The sequence below is a fragment of the Primulina tabacum genome, chromosome 7, assembly GCF_025594145.1.
Source record: "Primulina tabacum isolate GXHZ01 chromosome 7, ASM2559414v2, whole genome shotgun sequence".
Lineage (NCBI taxonomy): Eukaryota > Viridiplantae > Streptophyta > Magnoliopsida > Lamiales > Gesneriaceae > Primulina > Primulina tabacum.
Genome location: NC_134556.1, coordinates 38,601,686 through 38,619,457, shown reverse-complemented (window position 1 = coordinate 38,619,457; position 17,772 = coordinate 38,601,686). Strand labels below are relative to the sequence as shown.

The 17,772-nt window shown below is 34.3% G+C and overlaps 3 protein-coding genes and 1 long non-coding RNA gene across 7 annotated transcripts; all 4 read right to left on the bottom strand.

Moving 5' to 3' along the window:
- Window positions 1-226: 226 nt before the first annotated feature.
- On the bottom strand, window positions 227-2,277 carry LOC142551829 (dual specificity phosphatase Cdc25-like). Its single transcript, XM_075661257.1, has 3 exons — window positions 2,120-2,277; window positions 1,897-2,035; window positions 227-676 (listed from the first exon to the last, which is right to left on the bottom strand). The coding sequence occupies exons 1-3, from the start codon at window positions 2,200-2,202 to the stop codon at window positions 506-508; spliced, it is 393 nt and encodes a 130-aa protein (XP_075517372.1). The 5' UTR covers window positions 2,203-2,277; the 3' UTR covers window positions 227-505.
- Window positions 2,278-3,927: 1,650 nt separating this feature from the next.
- On the bottom strand, window positions 3,928-8,866 carry LOC142551827 (S-adenosylmethionine synthase 1-like). Of its 2 annotated transcripts, XM_075661252.1 has the most exons (5): window positions 8,855-8,866; window positions 8,157-8,281; window positions 7,970-8,021; window positions 7,625-7,711; window positions 3,928-5,281 (listed from the first exon to the last, which is right to left on the bottom strand). In XM_075661252.1, exons 4-5 carry the CDS (start codon window positions 7,693-7,695, stop codon window positions 4,102-4,104), a joined length of 1,251 nt encoding a protein of 416 aa, XP_075517367.1. In that variant the 5' UTR covers window positions 7,696-7,711; window positions 7,970-8,021; window positions 8,157-8,281; window positions 8,855-8,866; the 3' UTR covers window positions 3,928-4,101. The 2 variants fall into 2 exon arrangements, with proteins under 2 accessions (XP_075517367.1, XP_075517369.1); XM_075661254.1 differs by lacking the exons at window positions 7,625-7,711; window positions 7,970-8,021; window positions 8,157-8,281; window positions 8,855-8,866 and adding an exon at window positions 6,182-6,421.
- On the bottom strand, window positions 8,853-12,201 carry LOC142551828 (uncharacterized). Of its 2 annotated transcripts, XM_075661256.1 has the most exons (9): window positions 11,832-12,201; window positions 11,530-11,647; window positions 11,078-11,220; window positions 10,769-10,972; window positions 9,627-9,768; window positions 9,410-9,528; window positions 9,267-9,317; window positions 9,117-9,170; window positions 8,853-8,974 (listed from the first exon to the last, which is right to left on the bottom strand). In XM_075661256.1, exons 1-6 carry the CDS (start codon window positions 12,025-12,027, stop codon window positions 9,414-9,416), a joined length of 918 nt encoding a protein of 305 aa, XP_075517371.1. In that variant the 5' UTR covers window positions 12,028-12,201; the 3' UTR covers window positions 8,853-8,974; window positions 9,117-9,170; window positions 9,267-9,317; window positions 9,410-9,413. The 2 variants fall into 2 exon arrangements, with proteins under 2 accessions (XP_075517371.1, XP_075517370.1); XM_075661255.1 differs by lacking the exons at window positions 8,853-8,974; window positions 9,117-9,170; window positions 9,267-9,317 and having other exon boundaries at window positions 9,464-9,768.
- Window positions 12,202-14,127: 1,926 nt separating this feature from the next.
- LOC142551826 (uncharacterized) lies at window positions 14,128-17,591 on the bottom strand. 2 transcript variants are annotated; one of them, XR_012821626.1, is made up of 3 exons: window positions 15,536-15,667; window positions 14,917-15,431; window positions 14,128-14,760 (listed from the first exon to the last, which is right to left on the bottom strand). It is a non-coding gene; the product is annotated as an uncharacterized LOC142551826 (long non-coding RNA). The 2 variants fall into 2 exon arrangements; XR_012821627.1 differs by adding an exon at window positions 17,472-17,591 and having other exon boundaries at window positions 14,131-14,760; window positions 14,917-17,434.
- Between the last annotated feature and the right edge of the window lie 181 nt (window positions 17,592-17,772).

Genomic DNA, 17,772 nt, shown 5'->3' with positions numbered 1-17,772 from the left:
TATCACTTATCATCTTGCATTGGTACCCGACCTTTGGGTTATTCAGTATTCAAATTCCTTTTATACTATAAGATTCAATGCCCGAAGAGCCAATTGATTCTGAAACTAAGGGACAAAAGACCAATTTATGAAAACTTTGTTATAATCCGAAAAAAATAATTTAAGTTTCTGTTTAAATTTCAATTTTCTTACATTTTGTTTTCTTTTTTAAAAATAACATGGGATCAACCACAGAATTACAGATATTCACCAGCAAAGTCTTTGACCGAAGGCTTTACATTACGTACGGGTTTCCTAACATACAAACGAACATGCGGGAGTAAAATCATATAATCACGTTGAATCCAATGAGTTTAGATTCCTTCAAAAGTCAGAAGAAAACATTCTCGATAATTAAATGATACAATGTAAGCACACCATTTTGGGACATAATTCCATGTCAATGCCCCAAGAGATAATAGGCTCATAGCAATATGAGCATTCTTGGTTTGACTAAAACAGGGAGTTAAGCTTTCTCCCCCTTGCACGGCACTTCAGTACAGCGACAAATGGGCTTTCCAGAAGCCTCCCAACCATTATACCCACGTTCCAGAACCATGACATTTTTTATTCCCACGTCTTCTTTCATGGTAGCGATATAATCTGTAAGCCTTTGTGCACATTTGGGTCCGCGTACCTGAAAAATAGTTCAGGCTTTCATTCTTGTGGCTTTTCACTGGCATGGATCTTGTAAACGTGAACTCTCAACGAATTGAGTAATTCAGACTTATGTGCTAACTATAGGCAGAGGCCTAATTTGATTCTATGCATTCTAATTGCACTCAAAGGCACCTACTGGATACATAACTTCATGTTTTGCAAATTTTATAATGCTCGAGCGACACTGTAGACTAAAAGTTTATAGTGTCTAAATCTTTGGTTCAGCCAACCGAACTATTTCCAACTTTTAACTTGGGATGCAGACCAGTTTAGACTACAATTTGCACCCCCGACCCACCCAAAATGAAATACCAAAATCCCTACTGTTAGAAGGTTTGATGGAACATAAAACCAGAACGAAGAAGATACTAAGGTAGAGTGCGGCTAGTTTGCCTTCAATGTGTCATTTGAAACAGAAGTTCAATGATCCAAGATCCCACAAGTTTAGGTAAGAGATGCATAATTATTTTGTCCACCTTGAGGAATATTATGAGCAGCTAATGCTTTGGTTCCTTCCCAGAGTGCATAAACATCCTTAACAGCCCAATAATCTAAATTTCACGGCGCATGGAACAGAAGAGAATTAAACCGAAATGCGAAAACAGAACAGAGGCTAGCATGTCAGATCCACTTAGAAACTGATCTATCTCTTGTGAACTCATTCTTATGATCATCCAACTGATCAAATGACTAATGAATACAAGACAAAACCAAGTATATAAAGATTTAGATTAAGATTGAGAGAAATCCCAAAAAGAAGCACTACCTTAAAAACAATAGTCAATCTTGAGTTAGGATACAGGTTCTATAAAGACACGAATACTCGTACCATTGAGAAAGTGAGCTTGTTAACAACCAAATTGGCCATGAGAGCTCAACTTAATTTCTTCGATCTTAAAAACAACTCAATCAATCACAGTACATAGTTTCGGCCATTCCTAAGACGTCGACTGGTACACTAAATGAGAAAACTCTCAAACTTAACCCTCTCCATAATGGAATTCAAAGTCAACTGTCAACAAAGCCCAAGATGATTGTGAATTTGTATCTTCCTCTATACGAACATAAAGTACAGCACAGAAAACTAACCAGATCCTATTAAACACGTTATAATGATCAAACGCCAATAACCCACATTCGCATCGAAGGAGAAAGGGAAAATTCATGGCAAACGAAACGTAATCCAGTAAATCACACCTGGCTGAGAGCACAATGGAAAACAAGGGTATCTTTGCCTTTAGCAGCTTCGATTAGATTGGGCATTTTGTCAACAAATGAGTCGCTAGCAAAGTGAAGCGAGCCAGATATATGCCCATCGGAGCTCCTTTCATCATCCCTGACAAACATTAACATTTCCCAACAAATTATTTAATCATATTCCGCAAAATCAAACAAACGTGAGTTCCATATCATCGTATACCTGACATCGACAATGGCGATATTCGGGCGGTTCTTGAGAGAGGAAAGCTGAGAGCCGGTGATGTATGTGATGCTCCGAGCCATCTCTTTCTTCTTCTACACACTGATTTATTATGAGTATATAGCTTTTAACATAAGCAAATATATATATATATTTTTAATAATTGAACCAAGATCATATCCTTGGTATTAAATTATGTGTATCTGTTCAGAGTCTGACCCCGTAAATTTCATAAAGAAATTGGTAATTAATTAAATAATTAGCAATATCTTAAAGTAAATATGTCAAAATTTGTAAAAATAATTAATAAGTATTACTTATTTTTAAAACTCGTAGTTAAAACTTTGGTCATTATATCTTGTAGCTAATGTGCGTGAAATTATTTTAAAATTAAAAAATTTCAAAATATTAACATTATTTTATGTATATTTGTATCTATTATTTTTCTGTTTTGTTAATACTATGCATTTGTACAAATATCTAAAATCATAAAATTCTACAGAATGAAACACAGAGAAACATAATGATTTTTTAGTATATTCAATTCAAATTTATAAATATCTCACAGAAAGTTTTCTTTTTATATATACATCTATATGATTATTATTATTATTATATTATTAAGTTTGAAACACTTAAAATAACTAATTTGTTATGTCCATCTATTTTAATAATTATATATATTAATAAAATATTAAAATTGTAGTACAAATCAAACGTAGTTCAACGAATAGAGTATTTATTTGTTAGACATCAAGTTGCAGATTCAATTTTTACTTTGATTTTTTTATTTATTTATTTTTTTAATTCATATATCAAAATTGCAATTAAATATTTCACTATTTCTTATAATTATATTTTGATCTTCGCTTTCACAGTGGACCCATATACTGTAGTTACCTTAGTTTCGCGGGAACCATAAAGGACTAACCTACACGCCTCCCTCATCAGTGCTTGCCTAACTAAAGGTCCCCTTCTCTATTGGATGTCATCCCGTTACTCGGGTGAAACCTAATTGACTAAATCTCCGGCGAGGCTCGAGAGATCTCGTCCGTGACTCACAATGTCTTTCCACCTAGAAGTAGAGCATTTAAGAAACTATCCGTCAACTAATCCTCGTTTCCATGCATGCCTGTTTAGTTAATAATGCGATATCTGGAATCCGTCGGCGGTGAGTAAGTCAACCGAGTCTTCATTTATACTAGTTATTTTGCAATCTTTTTTATCATTATCGATGGACTAAAGTGAAATTTGACAAATTATTGAGGGACCAAATTGATATTTGACTTGTTGAAATAAAAAAAAATAAAAATAAAAATGTGTTGAAATTAAAAATAAAAACAAAAATGTAATATTAGTATTAAAATTGGAAGAAAAAGTTGGTGTCCCTAAGGTGGTTACTATCATATCATCACCCTTAATAAAATAGAATAGATATATTAATCAAAAGAATTATAAAAATAAATATTGTAAAAACAGGCACGTCGGCGCAATAGCATATATAATGGAGTGGTGGATTTATATCCGTTTTAAAGGATAAAATACAGTGGATCTGACATTAGTTGGGAGGAAAAATAATGCATAACTGAATGAAATATCTTTCATAAACGATGAAAAATTACGAGAGTCGAGACTGATTCGATCCTCTGAATTTTGGTTCGGTCGACCCCTGCAGGGGTCGATCCAACGGCTCGGATTTTTTCGAGCCAATTTTTTTTTTTTTTTTTACAGGGAGGTGGGCCCGGATCACTCATGTGGAGTGATCCGGACCGTTCATTGCCCGTGCAGGCAGTGCCTGCACGGGTAGGTTGAAACAAACCCTGAATTTTATTGATCAGACATATTCAATGACAACATAGTAATACAAACTTAAACGACACAGATACACTTCCTTCTAAGAAGCATTTTTAAAGCACAAAACAATCCAGTATTATTTTCTACTCTTGCTAAGGAACAATGATCTTACGTGTCTGGCCACAAATTCAAGCTTTAGGCTTCAGAATTTTAACAGTTTCCCAAGTGAAATCAGGATCATCGCGCCCAAAATGACCGTAAGCAGCAGTTTTCTGGTACCTAAATTTGCCCCCTCTCTTCAAATCGAGGTTGATGGCGATCATTCCAGGCCTAAAATCAAAGTTCTCCTTGATGAGCGCGAGTATGTCCTTGTCTCGGATCTTACCCGTCTTGTAGGTGTCAACAAACACTGAAAGTGGTTCTGCTACACCAATAGCATAGGAAACTTGCACAATGCATCGACGAGCAAGCCCTGAAGCAACTATGCTCTTGGCTGCCTGCCTAATGACATATGCCCCACTTCTGTCCACCTTTGTGGGATCCTTTCCGGAGAAAGCACCGCCACCATGAGCACCCCAGCCACCATAAGTGTCTATGATGATTTTCCGACCAGTGAGTCCTGCATCTCCATGCGGGCCACCAATGACGAATCGGCCAGATGGGTTAAGGTGGAAAATTGTGTTGTCATCAAGGTACCGGGAGGGGATCACAGGCTTGATCACATGCTCCTTCAAGTCTTCTGCAATCTGATCATTCGCGACTGTTTCGTCATGCTGGGTTGAGATGAGAACTGTATGGACTCGAATAGGGATCATGGCCCCATTGTCATTCTTGTATTCAACTGTAACTTGTGTTTTACCATCAGGTCTTAGCCATGGGCAAGTGTTGTTTTTCCTCACTTCTGTGAGCTTGGCCCCGAGCTTGGTGGCAAGGACATGAGTGAGTGGCATAAGTTCGGGTGTTTCATCGGTGGCATATCCAAACATGTGACCTTGGTCACCAGCTCCAATTTCCTCAGGTTTCTTGGTGAGGTGGCCGTGAACTCCCTGGGCAATGTCCGGGCTCTGTTGTTCGATGTTGACTAGAACTTTGCAGTGGTCAGCATCAAGACCAACATCAGGTGATATGAATCCAATGCCTCTGCACGTATCACGAACAATCTTCTCATAGTTCACATTTGCCTTTGTTGTGATCTCGCCAAAGACCATTACCATATTAGTTTTTGTGCATGTTTCACATGCAACTTTGCTCTCCGGATCCTGCTCCAAGCAAGCATCGAGAATGGCATCAGAGACTTGGTCGCAAAGTTTGTCGGGGTGACCTTCATTTACAGATTCTGAGGTGAACAGGAAGGTGTCCATATTATGCCTGAAAAGTAATAAAAGGAATGCGTTAAGTCAGATGCAGAACATCAGATCCAAAGCATATAAACCATGTGCATTAAAGGATAACAATGTGGAATCTTAGACAGATCTATATTCAATCTCTAGGAGAATATAAACGGGAAACTTAAAATTTGGACTTAATGCAAAAATAAAAGCAAAATGGAAACACGGAATTCATTTAAATCTAAAATTAATTTTGCCGCCTGATGTAATTTGCAACGTCAAGTCTCCACCACAAAAATCGCACATAGAACACAAGTACCTGTCCGCGATTAGAAAATAGTTTTTTTTAAATTAAATTTCACACAAAAAATATAAACGAATATTACTTTTAGTACAAAATTCGAATTGTCACAAAATAGCAAATGAAAATGCATCTCAGAAAACAAGTTCACATTTTGTCGATAATACTTAGGAATACCCAAAAAATCTAAAAGACAGAAAATTTCAATGAAAAATCATAAACCACAACATTCTCGCCATGATGTACTACGTTCAACGAGATCTGAATCTCACGAGGAAAGAACATGCAAAAACAATTACCTCCATGACAACTAAAAAACTACACTCGTCAAATCGGTTAACATTTATCCTAAAACCGGAAACATCAAACGAGAATCATTACACAGACATTTCCATGTTGCAACAAAAATATGCAACGGATCTGGAAAAAGAAACGCAGCATCTTTAAATTCATTAGGTTCGTCATTCTCGGAACATTTCCACCTCAAGTAAAATAAAAAAAACTTCGAAAAAACCATCAAATCTGCCAACATTCAACCTAAAAAGCAAAAACACACAGTAGAGCCACGGATCTAAACAAGAGAGAGAGCAATCTAACCAGATCTAAAACAGGAAAATGCTTTAAAACGCAAATGAGTACCTTTAATCAACACAGAGGCTTCAGATCTGAAATATATTGTTACTCCAATGTAGATAAGAAGGGAGGGAGATTTGAGAAAATGAAAACGGTGTTCAAACTTGAAGAGAAGGGGTGATATATATAGGAACACGGATCTGAATATACCCCAGTTTCAGTTTCCAAACCAACAATTACCCGATTGTTAGAGAGTGGGCCCCAATTGAGATGGAGGGCTTTGCGATGGTGCCAGCTATCAATAGATAGTATCCAACGGTTGATATTGGTCAAATTACAGAGCCGTCAAACCTGTACTCTGTGGACGAGAAAGTGTACGTGAGTAGGCGGAATGGAATTTGCGCAGTCACTGGTACATTGTGCGTCGAGAAACATACGTGAGTTGGTGTAAATTTAGAAATTAAAAAATAAATAAACATAATTTTTGTATCCCTACTTTTTTTGACATTTGATTGCATATAAATAATAATATAGTATATTAAATTTTTATATTTGAAAATAACAATGATCAGTGCGTAAATTTAAGAGTAATTCTCTTGTGAGACAGTCTCACGAATTTTATCTATGAGACGGGTCAATTATACCAATATTCACAATAAAAATTAATACTTTTATCATAAAAAGTAATATTTTTTCATGAAAGACCCAAATAAGATATCTGTCTCACGAAATATACCGTCTCACATAAGCTTTTACTAATATTTAATTAGGACCGCTCCCTTAGCTTATACATTAATAACAACAATTGGCCGTATGAGATTCATAAATGAACTCATTTGCGTAAATATTTAATTAGGACGGGTCCCTAACACCCGACTGACATTCAGTGGACAACGTGATAAAAAAAATGAAATAGAACCCAACACATGATTATCATGTATAAGCATGGTTCGCCGGAACGGGAACGGTACGGGCGTTCTGGAATCGGAACGGGCGTTCTGGAATCGGAACGGATGCAACCTTGACGAGATTTCGAGGTGTGTAGGTTGATGGCTTGTATCGACGTTTCATATATCGAAAACGGGTATTTAACGGCGGAACGGAACGGGACACGCGGAACGACACGAAATGGAACAGAAGGAATTTGTAGGTTGATGGCTTGAATATAAATGTTTGTTTTCATCAACTTATATTTCATTTTTCATTGTTATTTTATTATCATATGATATGAATAATTTAATAAGCTTAATATTAATTTCACTAGGAACATTGGAAAGTAAAGCACATCGGTTGATGTGAGATGGTGAATCTTGAGTCTTATCTATTGAGAAATTTTCATTACAAAGTGTGAAAAAAACTAAGTTAATTATAAAATATTTCTATTTTAATTGATGTTAAATAATTTGTAACATCACTTTATATAAGATTTGATGCTTATTATTAAATCACCTATATCAAACACTTAGACTGTCGATGTTATTTGCAAGCTAAGGATTGTCAGCTACCTACTTTAAGTATGTTGTTATGCAAGTTGTCTCTAGTAACTGATTCCATTGAAGGATCAATCCTCCAATCACCATCGACGACAAATTTTATCTGCGAACCAAGAACAACATTGTAAGCAGACAGATAAGATTATATCCCTTGTATTGTAGAGTGGTGATGAATTAAAGAAATGAGTGTGTTTCAAAGAAGCAGTTGAAGGTCGAAGCCACCACACCCTCCAAAGTATTGCAAAGTTCTTTCTTCCTCCTATGTTCGTAAACCGAATGTCATAAATCTTGTTGGATTTTTGGAGGGATGTATGCACGATCAGATGATAGTTAAGAACACACGGTGATCTGTTGAACAAACCTCATAAATTCCGGGATAGAGCCACAATACTGTTCTCCAAAGTTGAGATTTCCTGAAAATTTTTGGTAGCATGTTTAATTTGTGGTCCTATTAATAAAATGTATCGCGGGTACAAAACCAAAACTATGAACAACGGTTGAGCACTGATAATCTGATAAATTGATATAAACGAAAATGAGCATTAAACCTCGTTTCAGTAGGGCCGACACCAATGGATGATAAGTGTGGATCCATTTTTATTTTGTGATGCCAACCGTTGAAGCTCCCAGCCAGTTCTACAATCTCCCCATATCCCGTATATTTGACCTCAACCTAAAAGAAAAGGCAACTTCACCTCGGTAAATAAATGATTTGTCTGAAACAAAGAGATGTTATCTTTATTCTTGATAAAAAAATTCAAAATCTGTGGTAAAATAATAGCAAAGGCTAGAAGTGGGTTCGTTTTCATTGTCTCCGAAATATATTATTGCAAATGGACTAAAAGCTTAACCAAGATCCAGGGTTGACCCGTTGGAAATTTGTTCTGGCCTTCTGCCATTTGCTTTGCGTTCACATCAAGTGTGGTCTGTGGATGTCGCAAGTTCAAATTTCGATGATTTGATACAAATGTTACCGAGAAATGACCATCCACAGACTTTGAATGCATCTAGTTAATGAAACCAGATTTAAAAACTGTTTTTGGAAAGTCATTTTGGATAGAGAAGTTTTAACACAGTGCTTAAAAAGGCCAAAAGCCCAGCAGCAAATGTGACTTTTACTATTGTATTAAAACACGAAATTGCTTTTGTTTATTTTGAAAAAGCTCTCTCGATGAAATACTTATAAGCTAAATATCTCTGAATCACTGACCCAATTTTTCAGCATAACAAATAGAAAATGCAATACCTCTTTCAGTCCGGATAAACTTCCTTCTGCAGCATATAATTCAGTCTCTTTTTCAGAAATAAGTTTCTGTGCTCTGTTGATCTCTATTTCCGCATTGTTTTGCAAAGTAGACAAATAAGCCTGAGATATTAAATCAATAGGCATTTTCACTGTCCATTTTCTCATAAAAATGGTATTTCTAGCGCTTTTTTATTTATACATTTGAAATATAATTTAGGCTTGTAAAATCATGAAATAGTTATTTATGCATAAAAATTTGCACCTTTTCTTTCTCAATCTGCTTCTTCAATTGATCCAGTTCTAATTCCTTCTGATGCTAAGAACAGACAACAACAAAGCACTAAAGCGATCACACGAGAAAAGTCGAAGAAAAATCACATGTTATAGTATAGTTAAATTACTCAGAGCGTACCAGCATGACCTTGAGGCGGTTAACCTCAGCTAGATTCTCTGCTTTCATTTCCTGCCATTTTAAACAACATAAATAGCAGTCAAAAGCAATCATTCCATCCAGATAAATCAAGGTGAATTTTGAAGAAACTGGAAAAGTCATACAATGTCATAATCCAAATAAATCATGGCCAAGATTGAAATTATGGTGCACACAGACCTCATCATCTAGATCATTTTTGTGATTCACAGGTGTTTGCTCTTCTTTTGAGACGCAGGTGTTCCTGTATAAATCAGATGCAGTGATGCAATCGAACAAGAAAAAAAAAGTTCGTAGAAAAAGAAAGCGACTGAGACGTTTCCTTTGAAGCGGGTGAAGTACATGGAATTTATATTTAATGTTTCACCACCAATAGAGCTTTGTAACAAAAGATTGTTGTTCCCTTGATTACTTGAGGTATTTTGCACTTCATGTGCATCTTCTGATTCAGTACCTCTCTCTCCTTCACCGGCATATATTTTCTCTGTAATCAGAAACGCACAATCTAAGCATTAGAAAAATAAATCAACCAAGAATTGAATAAATATTTACCTGCAAAATATCATGTCATGATGACAAAAAACATTATGGTAGATGGACTTGTTTTCTTAACAAATAATAAACAAATAACTTGATTTGACGACATGTTCCAACATATTCGAGAAGGCAAATGGAAAGCATTGTTTTTGAACTTTCATAGAGGGTCTCTTCTTGGATATAGGTATAAAAAATAAGTCAGAACCCAAAGCAAACGGAATCAACTATTCAATCCATTTGCAAGACATGACATGTGGCTAACCCCTTTTCTTATTTTCCCGCAATGTACTGCTATAATTAATTATCGAACACCATTAACTTATTTGCCAAGATAGCAAATAACTAAAATTTCGAATCAGCATCCTAGGAAAGAAATCACTTGTTAACAAAGCCAACGTCTGGAAACATTCCAAACCCTTTGCGATACTTGCTAAACAGGACTATCTCAGCACTCGTATTAGCACTAATCAGGTAAAGCCGTCAAAACTCTGAGGTTATGGGTGTTACTTGTATTAAGAATTGGAAACAAGTTTCCTTTGAAATTAGCATTAGTTAGCTCTAGAGAGGACATAATTGATGGTTCTCTATTCACATTACCCAACTTCATAGATTATACAAGCATTCCAACCATGGAAACAAGTGTCATTTATTCTGAGAAATATTACACTTGATGGTAAAAAAGCAAATAAATTTTCTTAAACCAGATGGGAGCCTAAGCATAACCTTTTCATCATTTTACCACATAGAACAATATAGACAATTGTTGCTTCCTAACAATCTTCAATTCAATAATTAAAAAAACAATTAGCAACTAATAGGAATCCAAAAGGAGCAAGCAATGACACCAGAGATCAACTCTAGAAGAGAAACACATTAGGCCATCAAAGGAAAACTATAAAGTTGAGAAATAACGAAGAATGTATAGAAATTAGCGCTCGAGAACTAACCGTCAATTCCAACCAACTTTCCATGCTTAATAAAATTAGCCACCTTCTCCTGCATGAACGGGATACTTGAATCTGATGCCACAGACCTTTGGTCACTCGAGAAAAGGTCTCCATCTTTTTCTTGATATCTATACAAGTCTCCCTCTTCCATAACATCCCTTGGTAATACATCACCGACCGAGGCTTTCAGTTTCTCATTCTGACCTTTTCAGACCACAAAATAGTCTATCAAATACCAATCAAAGATTTTAAATCGGATATTCATATCAAAATGCAAATATGCACGATGTTAAATTTTTTAGTATTCACCTCCAGATCCCCCGAACATCTTCAATTTTCCTGTTTCGTCCATCTCTATATCGAATTTGATTAAGTTTCTTGTAGCTGAGGACTGAAGAATCTGTCTAATAAGTTTGTATCCTCTTCGCCTGACCATGTGTGCAAGGTCTTTCCTATAGTAAAATAATTGATTATCGAAAATTTAGAAATGCCATCTTATCCTTTTACACCTAAACCACCACTGAAATAATAGGATATAGAAAAAAACATATAAACCGGGAAATATATTTCTCCAAATGTAAATATCCCCACATCCCACTCGCACACGAGTTCAAAAAAATACATACATTAAAACCACAGATGATGGAGCGTGTCTCCTGCTCCACCATTGTTTAAATATATGTGTGCACTTTATCGCAGTACTGAAACGTAACACCGATCATAACACTAAAATTTTAAAAAAAAATCCATGAAAATCGAACCTTCCATGCTGCGCAAGCTCCTTCATGGAGGGCACATGATCTTCAGGATATCCAACGGTGGATAAAAATTCTCTAATCTCACTGCAAAGATCTTCATTGCTTTTCACCTTCTTGCTAACTCAAAATCAAACACAAGCAACTCAATAAATCTTGACCGATAACTACAAGAAACAGAAATTTCGCAAATACAAACACCCCACAATATTGTATAGCATATCAAGTACAATAACATAAATTTTTTTGAAGCAAATACTAGTACCCTGCATCAAAGAAAAAACCCATTACGAATAATCGACGAATACCTGGATTTATTGGATGAAGAAGCCAAAAATCGGGAATAGCAATTCTTGTGGCGGTGTTGGAAAATGCACAAGTCCTGTGAAAAGATTTGGTTTGAAAAGAAGATTTTATCAGAAGATAAACGAAGAAAAGTTGGAAAGTAGTAACAGGTGGCCATGAGGACGGTGGAGTGCGCTGCGGAGATGGGTTTTGCAGCATTTGAGGGATTTCGCTCCGAATTCCTAAGTACGAGAATTACAGTTGATCAGCTGTCTGAATACGAGGATTTACGTATCACTGTTTGATTGAAATGGAATTACGGAAGATCGCAAGTCATTTATTCATTTATGGGGATCCAAGTGAAGTCGACATTTTAGATCAAATTGGAGCCTTGGATCTCTTATATTATTGCTTTGATTCATAATTATATATACATGTATTCATAATTTATCTAGATATCAATTATAAAGACCAAGAGTTCGATTCTCCTTACCGACATATTTTTGGACTAATTTGTCACATAAAACTTGTTCAGTGTGATTTATCAGATTAATATGATTTATAAACTACTATATTAGTTCGAGATTTATTCGATACCCGTCGAATGTTAACGACGACAGATTCCTTCATCATGAAAAATAATAATATATTACATGTAAATATTAATTTTAAAATTTATTCGATATCTATTACTATATATTAAGAATCTTTCTAATAGAGAAAAAAAACTTGGTCTGTTTTTTTATTTCTCAATTTTGCCCTTATTTTATATCAAAATTATATTTTTGTTTTTATTTTTTTAAATCTCAAAAAATATTTTTGTTTTTATTTTTTTTAAATTACAACTATTCAAATAGCACTTTAGTCCCTCGATAATTTGTCAAATTTCACTTTAATCTATAGATAATTATAAAAAAAACTGTACACACATACACCACGTGTGCAAAGTAGCTAGTATAAATATAGGAGTCAATCACAAACTTTAGACAAGCACAAAAAAAACTCGAGCTCGATCATTTTCAAATCGAGTGACTCGACTCTTCAAGTTTTCTTTTTATGGGCCTATTAGGCTCAAACTATTTAATTAAAAGCCCTTGGACCTTTTCTACTACCTGGACCCAAAAGAACGAGGAATCAAAGCCCAATAAAAGGGCACGGAGTTTGGGCTTGAATATGCTTTTTTCATTGGTGCCACGACATTTTGTTTTGTGTGGTATTAAATCAATAGATTTCGATTAGAATTTTATTGATTACAATGATATAATAAATTTTTTTTAAATATATTTATATATTGTTAATATAAAGTTGAATGAATTTTAAATAATATTATAATTGAGTGAAATCGAAATTCATCTTTAATTAACATGAAATACTATATAAATATATAAGACGTGAATTTAAAGTTTATGATCTTAATTCTTTAAAGAATAAAAATACGTCTGAATATATTTGAAATTCATTAATTTGAAATTCATCGATCTAAACGCAGTTTTTGAGTTATATATCGCAATGTGTGCATCATATTTTTTTTTAAAAAAAACCTTAAAGTTACAATTTGAGGCGTCTAAAATCGGATAATAAAACAACATTATTGCCGATGTTAATTTTGATACTGGTTTTCACATTTTATTATTTGTTTTTAGAAAATCCATCTTTTGCTCATGGGGTAGTTTATAAAATTAAGATAGCTTCGTATAACTTTTAAAAAATCAAAATTATATTTTTAAAAAAATTTAAGCATGAAATATGAAAATTAAATAAATTGTCCAAAAATACTAACCACACAACTAAATAATAGGTATTAGTAATAATAAATATTAAAAAAACAATTACGTCAAATATGACGATATATTTCAAATACATTCTAAATATATCACATTTGAATTTTACATGCATTGGAATCCAAGTTTAAAATTCTTTCTAAAATTAAAATTCTTCTACTTAAATCAAATCTATTGTATCAATTTTATTTATATGAGTTTATATGTGAATAATTATGAGTTGTCTATTGAGTTAAGCCCAAAATAAATTATCAAACAAGGTTTCGGATTATTGAACTTTAATGTATCTAGTCTGTTTTTATGATGGAATAAAAGAAAAATATCAAAATATAATGATAAAACATTATTTATATATGTGGTTCATGGTCTCCAGATCACGCTCTATCACGTTTCGTATTTTTTTCTCAATTAAGAAAATAATTTAAAAGAGAAAACTAAAGATTTCTTTCAAGAAAAGAACACGTAAATCTGAAAGATCAAGACACTTTTAAAAAATTCAGAAATATAACTTCATGTGTGCTTCTGCTTAAATTTTCCGGTCAAATTCTTAATAATTTAGCACGATAGATTCTGCTATTTATGAGTTTTCTCCAATAAAATCTACACGCAAAATGCAAAATATTGCTACATTTTTCTAGCACACTGAATCAATTACGACAAAAGCATCCAGAATATGTCTCATCGAAATACAGAGTGGTTATTCAAGATGTATATGACTCGACATATTTACACAGAAATCCACCCAAATGCAACCCGATGTTTAGATTGATTGGTAAACCCATCCCAGAAGCAAGTTTGACATCGAGTTCGAGCAAAGACCGTCCGAGCAGGAACTGTCATTTAGTTTAATCTGTGTAAATAGAAACGTCAGGAACCCAATTGAATCACTTAAAAGACATGCAAACTTAACTGATCAGTCAAAAGTCTACACAAAATGACATGCATATACTTTCTTTGAGGTTAATATTAATGCAATAGGTTTTTTATACCCAATCAATGGTCTCTCAACTTAACGGGTGAACTGAAACTAACAAGATTGCACCTTTTTTGTAGTTTTTCCATAAAGGTAAAAGGAGCCTAAAATCTGATGCCCGAGACAAATTTGTAAGATACGTGACTTCAGTGCCAACAACTTCAGTGCTGTCCATCTTATATGCCCTGTTATTAGTACCTTAAATATAGAGAGAAGGAAAGAACATCAACACAAAAGCTCCTTGTGTTTTCAGATATTGGATGTAGACTACCATATGATCAAGTATTACTCCTATGTAATCAAAAGCTTAAATGATTAAAATCGATTAAGAAAACAGGCCAGGTAAAAATATACCACTCATGTTGTTAGGTCTTGAAATTTTCTTCCCTCACGTCCATGTTAGCAAAGAAAGGACAGCGAGTTGAGCTGCCAACTGCATGATGTGCTACTAATGAGTTCGTGTGGGAAGAATTGCACCCTGCAGAAAACTAAAATGCGAAAGCTTTAGCTAGTTAAATGAGTTTCCATGGTAAGAGAAATTGGCTTACCAATTGCTTGTGAGAACCTTCACATTCCAAAGTATACCAAAGATACTTGGAAGATAAGCTCCATTAGCTGCTAGTGATGCATCAAATATTCCACAAGATGGGTATCGATAAATGAGGAACTCTCAAGTGAAGAAAATACTACTTTGCGAGAATGTGGGAATGGTCTGTCTGAAGCATGCAGAACCATGGAAACAAAACTACAGATGAGGCTCATCACGAATCATATATTTGGTGAGAGTTTTTTATGACTTCAAAAATGTCATTCTCCTATGATCATAAGTTTATAAGATTTATCATACGCTGGAGTGGACCAGTTGCAAACTGCATGATAAATTGAAATGCTAAGTAAACCAGGTTCTATAAAAATTTATACTCCCAACAAAAACCATAAGTAAACATCTGTCCACTCACAATATGATCATCACCTTTTTCGAAAGCTCGACTTTGAGAACTATTGTTTAGTTGGATACAAGTGTTGTAACATATTGGAATGCGAGGGAAAAAAACCCATACTTAGAACAAAAATGAAAAGTTTCACAAAGCAGGTTGTATATAACACAATAAATCCAAGTACATCCACACCGTAAGCTTCAATACGAAAAACTCTTGTACTTTCAGGAAAAATAAAATCCTTGTTTGTAGAATCAAAAGCTTGAGTATGAAGAAACTAGGTCATGAGATGACATGTTTTGTCATTAACATTCTCACAAGCTGGAAATCCAGAACAAAAAACCGAGATACATATTGTCACAGGACAGACAATCAAAATTTGGATGTGGTATGATGGCGATTGTTCACTCAAAATTAAGAAAAGTCGCATTAAAAAATTTTAAAATACCTCGGTCATAATCAATATCCATATAAATATCAATTTAAATAAAATTTAAAAATATTTATCAAACAAAATCTTACGTCAGTTGCGTAAGAAAAAACTGTCCTCTCGGAAACTAATAGCGAACATACCTATTTATTCTCCAAAATCATTTCTCAAAAACTTTCCCCAAAACTTCAACTCAAAACATAGAAAATAAAACCAAACAAAGCAATTGAGTTTCACTGATTACGTAGTTTTTCTGACTCCTATACCATGAAGGAAATTAAAGGTGTTTCGCATATTATTAAAACGATATAACAATCCGGAGCTTAGTAAACATATTAACGAAAGAATCATATATCACAATTCAAGAGAACTTAGTAGGCAGTTCATGCACTTCAAGTCTAGTTTTCCATTTTTTTGTCTTTCAGAGGTATATCTATTTCTCCCTATTCAATCTGTGTTTCCATTTACTAGCTTTCTCACTATCTGCACCAATGCGCACTTATGTCATCTTTTTATCATTTATTAAAACACACCATTTTAATATTATGTGAACAAATTTGATCCACTTTGTCTTTAAATGAAATTCAGTTATGGGAAGTTCCTAGCAAATAATATCAAAGAGTGACCAATCATTGGATTTTTTTACTTTTGTACATTGTTGAGGGGATTATGAAGACTACATTATATCATTATACTCTTGTCCGCCTAATTTAACAGTTCAATCTTCATTTATAACTAACTCACCCTGCAACTACTAGTAAGAGTACAAACTAACAGATATACACTTATACTGTTTAATATATTGCAGAAATAAATTAGTTCATGTCTTTCATCTTTACCGTCACTAGTAAAAGTTGCTACTGTTCCATATTCATACTTACAAATTAGCACAAATTTACGACCAAATCAAAATAACAGGCTTTATTATTCCCAACTATAAACTGGCACTTACCAAACTCACAACTTTCTCAGCCGTATTATTAATACGATGATGACTATACCTATTATTTATCAACTTCAAAATGAATAAGACCAAGCAATGAGCTGTATACATGCAAGTCGCGACAATGATCATGTTACGTGTCGAAAATAAATTTTCATAGCAATTAATCCGCAAAGAAGTCGACATTATAGATGAGGTAATATGTAAACAATGACGATATTCAGCTTGAATGGAAACTAAACTTGTTTTTCTATGCCATAAAATAACAAAAAATGCAAAATTGTTGAGTTTATGACATGCATAAAGTTTATCTAATATTGAGGCAAACCACGGTATTTCGCAGCGGCTCAAATTTGATAATCACAATAATATTAGAACATTGTATCACATTATCTTGAAGGTTATTTATTGTCTCATTACAAATAAGTGAAACATGCACAATAATGCCAACTCCAAGTGCCCTGAAAATTAAATCTAAGCTGCGAAATCAAGTCAACCGTAAAAAATAAGATCATCAAAAAGTCTATGCCGGTAAAATGAGCAATTTCCCTATGGTAGGTACTAGTGGAGTTGCATCTTTTCCTCTTAAGGTAGGTACTAAGTGGAGTTGCATCTTTTCCTCTGTAATCAACTTCAAGTTAAAAATTCATTTCATGATAACTATCCGTGTTTAATTCTTCAACTGCAACATCGGTCAGAAAGGCCAGAATTCCAGCTAGCAAGTACTACGTTGCAGCAACTTCATTTGCATGCACACCGTGTGTCTCTCAGAACGAGGAAGTTCACTTTCCATAAAATTAAACTTTTTCTACGTCTTCCACCTAAGCCATTTAACGTGGCGCTGCCTATTATCTCTGAGTTCCCCTGCGCCTATTTAAAGCAAGAATCGAAGCTGCCTA

Bases quoted from the DNA above. Each gene is read 5' to 3' on its own strand.
- LOC142551829 (XM_075661257.1), bottom strand. From the start codon at position 2,202: ATGGCTCGGAGCATCACATACATCACCGGCTCTCAGCTTTCCTCTCTC. The intron at 2,036-2,119 runs GTATACGATGAT...AATGTTTGTCAG, and splicing joins ATCGCCATTGTCGATGTCAG to GGATGATGAAAGGAGCTCCG. The intron at 677-1,896 runs GTGTGATTTACT...ACTATTTTTCAG, and splicing joins TCCATTGTGCTCTCAGCCAG to GTACGCGGACCCAAATGTGC.
- LOC142551827 (XM_075661252.1), bottom strand. From the start codon at position 7,695: ATGGTGATTGGAGGATTGATCCTTCAATGGAATCAGTTACTAGAGACA. The intron at 5,282-7,624 runs GTAGGTAGCTGA...ATTACTTTTCAG, and splicing joins TGCATAACAACATACTTAAA to GCATAATATGGACACCTTCC.
- LOC142551828 (XM_075661255.1), bottom strand. From the start codon at position 12,027: ATGCTGCAAAACCCATCTCCGCAGCGCACTCCACCGTCCTCATGGCCA. The intron at 11,221-11,529 runs GTTCGATTTTCA...ATTTTACTATAG, and splicing joins GAGCTTGCGCAGCATGGAAG to GAAAGACCTTGCACACATGG. The intron at 10,973-11,077 runs GTGAATACTAAA...TGGTCTGAAAAG, and splicing joins GATGTTCGGGGGATCTGGAG to GTCAGAATGAGAAACTGAAA.